General features: G+C 33.6%; 1 protein-coding gene across 4 annotated transcripts; it reads right to left on the reverse strand.

Moving 5' to 3' along the window:
- Nucleotides 1-1,320: 1,320 nt before the first annotated feature.
- LOC105136032 (uncharacterized protein C18orf8) lies at nt 1,321-8,755 on the reverse strand. 4 transcript variants are annotated; one of them, XM_011041189.1, is made up of 15 exons: nt 8,652-8,755; nt 8,394-8,463; nt 8,062-8,163; nt 7,666-7,967; nt 7,297-7,556; nt 6,367-6,520; nt 5,941-6,050; nt 5,729-5,816; nt 4,944-5,276; nt 4,791-4,865; nt 3,507-4,114; nt 2,782-2,890; nt 2,484-2,663; nt 1,876-2,063; nt 1,321-1,781 (listed from the first exon to the last, which is right to left on the reverse strand). In XM_011041189.1, exons 4-14 carry the CDS (start codon nt 7,831-7,833, stop codon nt 1,887-1,889), a joined length of 2,262 nt encoding a protein of 753 aa, XP_011039491.1. In that variant the 5' UTR covers nt 7,834-7,967; nt 8,062-8,163; nt 8,394-8,463; nt 8,652-8,755; the 3' UTR covers nt 1,321-1,781; nt 1,876-1,886. The 4 variants fall into 4 exon arrangements, with proteins under 4 accessions (XP_011039491.1, XP_011039490.1, XP_011039489.1 ...); XM_011041188.1 differs by having other exon boundaries at nt 1,321-1,725; nt 8,652-8,754; XM_011041187.1 differs by having other exon boundaries at nt 1,378-2,063; nt 8,652-8,753.
- Between the last annotated feature and the right edge of the window lie 1,053 nt (nt 8,756-9,808).

Raw genomic sequence — 9,808 nt, forward strand, 5'->3', positions numbered from 1 at the left:
GTTTTTAATAAATATATTTTTATTCTATTGTCTTAACTGTTTTTATATTTGTAAAGATGATTGAGTCATATTAAATTAATTTTTATACATTTAAATAAAAAATTATTAAAATTTATGTTAGCGTAAAGTTGAATATTGTTTTTAATTAAAAAAATAATTAATTTCACATGCAGCATCGCTCTCATAAATAATATAGCTGGAAGGTTGAACCAATTATACAGTAAGTTAATATGGTTTAATATGGTTGGGCCTATCTTCTATGTTGTAATGCTGGGCCTACTTCCTACAACCGACACGCTCAAGGAGAGTGTTCCTGCGCAAGAAAGAGAAAGGAACAGTTGAAGAAAGAGATAAAGCCTTCTTCATGATTTCAAGAACCAAGCGTGAAGTTGAAGTTGCTTAATCTGCGCCAGCGAAGGTCTTTTCAGCAACACGCTAATGAAGATTTATCACAGTTCATAAGCTCAGCAAAGTCTTTCTATTCACCAATGAATGGCTTGGATCAGTTATTTATGTCCTTTTTTATAGTTAGAGAATGTTGGAGATTATAGTAATAATTGATTTTTTAATTTATTTTGTTTGGATCGATTTTTAATTTTTTTTTTTAACATTATTATATTAAAATAATAATAAAAACATAAAAAAATTAATTTGATAAGAAAAAAATTCAAATTTTAAAAAACTCTAATTAAAATGTTGTCCAAACATATAATTAGTACATGCATAACTATTTTTTTTTGTAAAATTTTTAACTTAATTTATGCTTATATCTCATGACTTCTCTAATATGTCCTTGCATGTTTAAAAAAGGATGTTTGAAAATATAGTAATAATTACTTTTTAAAAATATATTTTTATATAAAAATAAATTAAAATAATAATTTTTTTTTTATTTTTTTTAAAATTATTTTTAATATTAACACATTAAAATAATCTAAAAATATAAAAAATTAAATTTTTATAAAATACCTTCTAAGTGCATCCTCAAACTAGTTTTTTCGCTTTATTCTTATATTCTTATATTTTTGGGTCGGTGTTATCTAACCTATTCTTCCACCTATTCTTCCAGCTGATAATTCATAAAAATAAATAAAAATACCTTCACAATAATCTAATCTGATTATTAACAAAAATAAAAATAAAAAATAAAAAATAAAAAAATACTTAGAGTTAAAACTAGTCCTTATCAACTCTTTTTTATTATATGAAAAAAAAAAACCACAACCACACTTCCAAACACATATAATTTACTAAACTAGAAAACAATCCTATATCCAAAAATAAATTAAAAACATTAGATCTATAAGAACAAATTGAACCTAGCTTTAAATTGTCACCATCTATGACATTCATGTAATCATTGGAGCACCATTTTTCACCAGAACACCCTTTTGATTCATCACCATCAATGTTTTTGGATGGGCAAGCATGGTCCAGGATTCATCATTATCCACTTCAAATATATTTGGAAACGCATGTTCAATATAGAATCAAAGGAAGCATAGGGGCATGTTACAGCAAAATTACTTCATAAAAATTGTGAGAATGGTTTTCAGGTAATAGAAACAGTCGCCTGCAGGTCCTGATCATTTCTCTTGCTGTGGATAGAAGGTCAAAGCGTTTCTTACCCCCAAACAGAATAATGTGCTAATTGGGATTATGGACACCCTAGCCAAATTTAAAGGCCGCCAGCGAGTCCAGAAGCAAAGAAGAGAGAACAAGAACCTTGTTGGACATAACAAATATTCCGAACAAACATAAGCACACAGTCAGTGGTGGACCTGGGATCGTGAATAGAAAGGGTAAAATATTGAAGTATTTTAGGTCATCAAGGGTAAATTTTTATTTTGATGTTCTAGAGTTACAAGTGGATACCGGGTTGACATTCAAACAGCTACATCTGAGTTCATCTCCTTGAGAATCCGACAATATCCATGGCAGTCGGTGGTGTTTTTAAATCCTGGAGTAAAATCTGAAAAGAATCTCAGCACTGCAGCAAGGAGTTGAGAATCATTGGAAGACACAGCTGCTTCAAGAAACAATGATGGCCGGACAGTCACAACCTGGACAATGAATGGACTGTTTTGTCAGGAATGATTGAAATCCTTTCCATCTAATATTTGAGCTTTAAGATAAAATTGCTTAACAATAGCAACTAAAGACATTTTCTCTTTGCTCAATTAAATACACAGCAGGTTTTATTCAGCATAACACAACATCTTCCCCCATGCTTCAACTGGAAACTTAAAAAAAAAAAAGAAAAAAAAAGGAAATAAAGAATACAAAATACTCTCACAATAATTGATTCTCCTCTCACAATAATTGATTCTCCGATCAATAAATGCATGCATGGAGTAAACGCAAAGTAATAGCATGATCATGAAGGCAACAATAGCTGCTGCATCCATATCAAAGTTTTAAAAAACAACTCATTTAGCGAAGCACACTCACATCTATACCTGAAGCTGGTAGTCTAGAATTACCTTGTGCTTCCTAGCATAACGCAAGGCTTCAAGATAATACCCATCTTGAACTAGTAGCAACACGTAGTCATGATGCAAAGAGAGCTGTCTCAGCATATCTAGACCCAGCTTCCTAACCTGGGAATTTTGACGGCCTGATTCTAGGAGCTGCATTGCAACTTCTTTTGAGGGTTCAAGAATCTGTAATGAAACAGTTGCACTCATTAAAAAAGGGTTTAAACATAAAATAGAGAGCTTTCATTACTATTCAAGAGATTTCAATACTTCATAAGCACACTTTTAGATGATGTTTCAAAACCTTGTTTATGATGAACAATGAGAGTTCTGCATATCGCTCATTGCGTGCTAGAAGTTGTATTGTCAGCACATAGATGTTTGGTTGAACTTTAATCTTTTCTGAACTTGCACTGCAACATTGGAAATAAGTCTGTCATTAGATGCGAGCCTGATATACATAAGCAGATATCAAAACGAGCAAAATAAAAAGAAAAACAAAACTACATCAATCTTTCCCAAATACTTTTTCATTTCAGTTCATCTTTCTAGTCACTCGCCTGGGTCAAGTTAAATGATAGGTGCATGAACCATCAAATACACACTTTCAAAAACCCAAGTTCCCCAGTCCATTGGATAAAAGAAAATCACCAAGTTGACTATTTTCTGAACTGGTCCAATTGAGAGATAATTACCCAGTCAGCAATTGTTTCTGCATTCTATAATATAACAACAAACCAGCCTGCATTAGTGTTGAATTTTATTATGCATTTCACTTAATTCTTTTTATATATATTAACAGGAACTCAAACATACTAGACAAGGCACATTATCTTTCTTTCATGCTGTACCTGAAAGGCTGGCTAACACAACTGCAAAACCAGAATGGCTTAAAGTTACCCAGTTCCACATTATGAAGTAGCTTTGCATAAATATACACGCAGTGGTTGATAAGAATATATGTAAGACCCATTTTAATTACATTTGAAACATTGCCGAGCTGTGAGTCAAATATAAAGAATGACATACCTACGAAGAAACTCAACAATGATGGCAACCAAGTAAGATGGGTCCCCCACCATCTCTTCCTCAACTGGAGCAAACAGTAAGCTATACATCTCATCAGTTGAAATTGCTGGAGACGTAAGTTGAGACTCCAGCCTTTCAGAAACACTAGCATTTAATGGACTGTTGCTTGGTCCAAGATTCTGAGATTGTAAAGATGACGGGTGAACTTCAGAGCTAGAACTCTCAGCACCACCTGATAATTTCTCCTTGTTCACTTTCGGGTTTGCTTTTAATGAGTTGAATTGGGTATTGTCCTCAGAGTCCAAAGTTGAGGAGTTTCCAGATCTATTCAGAGATTCATTGTCAACTATGGCACTAGATTGGTGTTTGGTGGATGTTCCATGTGCATCAACTTCTCCTGTAGATACACTGGCACCAGATTGCGGAATACCAATTTGTGTCCCAGCAGAATGTGAGGTTTTCTCTGTTTTTATTCCCTTGAGATAACTGCCTGTCTTGAGTGACATGGAGTAAGACATAAGCAGTATATCTATCGCCTTGGCAACCGTGGACACTGGTCTCCTTTCAAGAATAACATTGCGTGTTATTGCCAAGCACAGCTGCTTGGCCTGAAACACAACAATTAGACCCAGCGAATCAATAAGAAATCATATTTAAGAAAGGCTATTGAATGAATGCAATAAAGCATAAAAAATAAATCCACTTTGAAGTAACTTCTCCTTTAGCTGATTCTCATATATTTTTATTCTTGTCAAAATGACCAGTGGTGGATCCTCATAAAGACAGGAGGGCAGCAGCCTCCCCTAGGATTTTCATTTACTTCAACAGTTTGGTTACAAACATTGAAGTCGCTGTATTTTTCAAATTATTCATGCCAGCCCATGCATCTCCAAATCTATTTGCAATGGGTCCCTTGGTTTCAATTTTACTTTTTCCTTAAAAAGAGTGTTTTCAAAATATTGTTTCCTTTCTCACACACAAGAATAGTGTTTATACAAGATGTTCTATATTAGCTCATCAAAATTAATACAAAAATTTTAAAATTTAAACTGTTGTTTTTTTGAGTTTTGACAAAATTTGTTGTCTAGGATTGACATGGGTAAAATTGACTGCCAATACAAACTACGAACTTGTACTTTAGCCATTCTCTTGCATCCCTAAAATTTTATTGAAGATCCACCATTGAAAATGACTAATTTAGGTTTTGGGTAATTGATTTCATTTTCTTATAAATGACCCTTACAACAATAAAAGAGCATATCAAAATGTAAGAAAGGCATCCACCTTACTAGCTTCCAACTTCCGTCGTTGCAAGAACTCAAGCACTGATGGAGCTTCAGAGCTACTTGCAGAAATTGCCTGCAAGCAAAAGAATCTAATTACAAGATATCATTTATGCGGGGAAATAAAAAGCACTATAGAACAGGTTAAACTTGCCTCCAAGTCTAAATGGATCTTCCATAAAAGCTTATTAGAAACATCACATATAAGGTCGGGAACAAGAAATGTCCAATCATCTCCGTAAATAATTGCTTCAGAATCACTTATGTTGGCCTCTGGAATTTCAATATCTTTTGCAGTAGATCGAGAGGAAGAAGTATTAGACCTGGGGAAACCCCTAAACAGTAGGGGAAGTGGAGCAGAAATGGGTGATCGAGAATCCGCAAATATGTCATAGAGTATTACAACCTTAGCACCCACTTGATGGATTAGAAGTACATTATCAACCACACTAACAGCAACTTTGTTTGAATATATTGGCAAGGAACCCTACAAAAAAGGCACATTACCATTTCAGATTCTAGCAACTGATTTGTGTCTTATTATGTAACAAGTCTAGTATTTAGATGACATGAAGAGGCACAAAATGCTTGGAAAAATTGGGAGTTTCAACAAGTTGGTCATAACTATATGAATGCTATGATCCATGGAAAGGTACTCATGCATTAATCAGGGACCAAAAATCAGGTACAGGAACACTCATTCATGCAACTAACAAGTTACAGATAAGTATGAAGTTCAACTCTGTCAATTAAATAGAGTGCAACAAAGCATGTTCCTCAACTCTACAGTCACCTTCCAAAATTCTACCAGTTCTGTTCTTGAAAAAAGATTAGGTGAGCCTGAGATTCTAATTGTCATTCACAAAAAATCTTCTCACTGCTAAAAACAAATCCAAGCTTACCAGAGACGGGGAAAAGAAAATTAGAGAAAGGAATCACCTGCTGCACAACAGCATCTCGATAAAATCTATAAGAATGAAGTAGCATTGCAACTCTGTCAATTTGCAAGCAGTATATCCTCCCATAACTGACAATGTTGAAAAGTTTTAAAATCAATATAAGCAAACAAATCATTCTTTTCCTGGTGAAAAATATCAATGAACAGGTTATATGTCTTAAGCTACTAGCAATCGGAGTACCAAATAACCTACATGGTTGCAATATAGACATCTTCATCTGCTAGGACAGGCTTGCTGTTAGCCTCAGATTTGGCCATTACCATCTCAAACTTTGGCAAGCGAACAATCCCGGCGGATGAAAGCTGAACAAAATAATAACAAACTTGTCAGATTTTCAGAAGAATCTTCAAGTAAAGAAAGCGATCATAACCATGAAGCAGCTTTAACTGATAGCCATTTCAAAGTGTCAACATTGAATAAGCTCTTCTAATACATGCCCTAAAGAATTGAACAAGTCAACATCTTCTTGACATTCTTTTATAGAAACCATAGCCCATGAAATCAAGGTTTATGCTTGATTTTTTATTTTCCAGAAATGCTATGTATACAGTGCACAGCCCAAAAAAATCCAGCCAATGACCAATTACAATTGAAGCCAATGATGAAAATTTGGCATACCTGGAATCCATTGAAGGTCTTGCATTGCATTCCTGAAGCAAGAAGAACCAATCGACTCTCATGTGTATATACATACCAGCTCACATTCAGTTTCCTTGTCTCTACAACATTAAGTGATTTTGATTCAGCATCACAGGCGAGCAAATCCAGCCCACTGCGATTAAAACTCCAATTTAGTGAAATCAAAAGGGAAGATCTTAACGGCGTATAAAGATAGAACCAAGTCTGGACAAAATCGAATAGAAGTGAGTGCTACTAAAGAAGCTATTGCTAGAGAAACTTTTTATCTCTATCTCTATTTTTTTTATTTTGTTTGAACCAATAGCCATGTGCAAACAGCTCTGTGTCATAAAATGCCCCTAACATTGCATAAATTCCAAATCACACTCAGGGGTCTCCTATATATATGAGAGAGAGAGAGAGAGAGAGAGAGAGAGAGAGAGAGAGAGAGAGAGAGAGAGAGAGAGAGAGAGAGAGAGAGAGAGAGAGAGAGAGAGAGAGAGAGAGAGAGAGAGAGAGAGAGAGAGAGAGAGAGAGAGAGAGAGAGAGAGAGAGAGAGAGAGAGTTCTGCAATGAAGATCTCAATCTTTAGCATATTAGAAAACAGAATTTCCTCGTCTCAGTAGTAACAAACCCATCAAAGGTGTAGATAGCAAGGTATGGAATTTTCTGGTATTATGTTCAGCATGGCTAGATTTCGAATTTGAATCTCACAAAGAAAAATTATGGCTGGAAGTTCAGATAGAACAAAAAAAAATACAAATCCATTTCCTTCTCACAATACCCAAGTTTCAACTGATTCCTTTTTTTTTTCCCTCTCCGAGCAAGAATTGAAGGAAAATAAACATATTGAAGAGTTAACAAATTTAAGACGAACAAAATATATTTTTTTCTTTCATAACCACATTAAACAAAAAGAGGGCATCTTACCTGGTTTTTACTAGTACAAAATCGCACAGTGGACAATCTGTCCAAAAAAACCCCAGTATACTATCTGACTCCGGCTTACACTTGTGACAAAAGTTTTGTCCAGTTTCCCTATGAAAAAACTGTATCTCTAGACTGGATCTCTGGATTGCTATAATCTTTGCATCCAAAGAATACCGTATAGATAGGATAGGCCCTTCACTTATTGAATCAGAGGTAGGTGCAACATGAGGATCAAAGGGTACAGCTTTCCATGAAAAAACCTGAATTACCACAAAAAAAAATCAATTTCAAAACAAATAATCCACAATCATTTAGAATATCATGCCAATGCAAATGAGCTTTGAATAGCTGATTTTAACATCTGATTACCTGATCAGATGTTGGAGAGATCAGTAGCTTATTTCCATCATCATAAAATAAACCCCTTATTCCTGGCACATTACATTGTAAAGGAGGGTGCTGAATATAAACATGCGACAACCCTCCAGACCCACTTGAACTAACACTAAGCTGTGAACTTGATGCTTTCGCAGACATCCCGGACCTAAATTCTTCACCTCTCAAATTCAAGCTACTAAGATTATGCTTGCACTACTAAGATTATGCTTGCACTAGTAAGTGTCTGCCCACAAGGTATCAAAGATATGAGACCCTCAAGCCTTTCCTCTAATCTGCCAAGCAAAAGGATATAAATTTGAGCAGATATTTAAAAAAGAAGCAAAATAGCAAGAATGTTCACTTTCTTCAAAAACTCAAGCTTCATACTGTATTCTGCATGCAATTCTTTAGAGCAAGAAATTCTTTCAAACACATATCACGCTCAATTTCTGGAACCTTTGCCGCAACACATCCCCCGTATTCTTTTGCCTACAATACATATAATCAATCAATATATATATATATATATATATATATATATATATATATTCAATCAAACTAACACTTTACACTTCTTTCACATCTATCAAACATAAGACCAAAGAACACGTCTTTTCCACATTCCACATTTACAGGAACTAAAACAATGCTAAAATATTGATGTAAAGTGAGTATATATATAAAAAATATCCATACTTGATTTCATAAACAAAACAAACCTGGGCAGCACAATTAACTAAGACTCGTCTCAGCGTAGAAGTAGTATTCCTTTCTTTCATCTCCACAAGACTGTAAATATGACATTTTAGCTCAAGAATTTGACCAGATGATTAACGATTCATAAAACCCAAAACAAAATCCGAAGCAGGAGCGAATCCAATAAATCAAAAGGGCATTTCATAGAAAAAGAAAAGCAGAATTGACGAATTCGATTACCAATAATCAGGGAGAAGATGCGAGAAAGTAAGGGAAAATACCTGGAGAGGTAGACATCGAAAGGTATGTAAGAAAATGAAGCGCGGTGGTTTTCATTTATTTATGCTGACTACCATCGTTACAGGCGGGTCGTATGGGCTGAGCACAGTCTTGGACCAACTGAACCGGGCTTACAACTCGTGGTTTTAATTTTCTCTTTAGGGCTAGTAAATTTCATTATTGCATTTGAGATTTTTGGAAATTAAGGAATTGATATCATAATTTTGTTTTTGGGAACTAATAGTATATGATTTTTTGTACCATGAATCAATATTCAATATAGTAAAGTTAATTATAATGTTTCTGAGAATGATGAAAGAAAAATTAATGTGTAGTAAATTATATAAGTTGATGGAAAATATATTTTGCGGTTGAAAAATGTATAATAAAATACATGAAAAAAAAACAGTATATGAGTGCGTATAAAAAACTAGTTTTGCTTTTATAGTTAGTTGCAGAGAAGATTTCCTTACAAAGAAATCAACAAATTTCTAATTCAATTTTATTTCAATTTTAAATATTTAAAGGAACTACCTTGTTGATTGAAGGTATTAGTTTCTCATAATTAAGAGCTCAAGCAATGGAATTGGCTAATTATCTTTACAATATAAATACTATTTCTGAAGATTTAGTCAAACATTTGAACAAGAACTCCCCCTTGCTTGATGTTTACTTCATTTATTTAGATGTCGAGAACTAGTTTCATTGTTCTTTGATGTGTAATGAGTTACTTTTCAGTTTTGTTGATTTTTTAACAATATGAACATAACCGATTTAGGTTTTGAATTAAAAAAATATTAATTTAGTTATTTTTTTAATGTAAACCAAATCAAATAAAAAATATTTACTTCTAGTTTTTATAAGTAAATTTTTTTAGTGTCATCAGATTTTGAGTAGTTAATAATTATATATATACTTGTAGTTTTTAATTTATAAACTAGGTTTTATCCCATCACATTACAAATTATTCTCTTTTTTATTATGAATGCTATTTTTGTTTGAGTATATGTTGCATGACATTGAAAATATAAGTGCTCAGGTTTTAAAAGTGAATCATAAGTTAATTTATTTTGGATTATAATAGTACAGTGATGATGTTGTTGTTCACTCTATAGTCATCAAGCCTTGCCTTGCACTGGAGGTAGAATAATCTTTTTTA

This window comes from Populus euphratica, unplaced genomic scaffold, assembly GCF_000495115.2.
Source record: "Populus euphratica unplaced genomic scaffold, PopEup_1.0 scaffold156.1, whole genome shotgun sequence".
In the NCBI taxonomy this organism is placed as follows: Eukaryota; Viridiplantae; Streptophyta; class Magnoliopsida; order Malpighiales; family Salicaceae; genus Populus; species Populus euphratica.

Excerpts from the sequence above, each read along its gene's own strand:
- LOC105136032 (XM_011041189.1), bottom strand. The coding sequence starts at position 7,833 with ATGTCTGCGAAAGCATCAAGTTCACAGCTTAGTGTTAGTTCAAGTGGG. Across the intron at positions 5,817-5,940 it reads GATGTCTATATTGCAACCAT|TTATGGGAGGATATACTGCT; the intron begins GTAGGTTATTTG and ends CAACATTGTCAG. Across the intron at positions 2,891-3,506 it reads ATTGTTGAGTTTCTTCGTAG|TGCAAGTTCAGAAAAGATTA; the intron begins GTATGTCATTCT and ends CCAATGTTGCAG.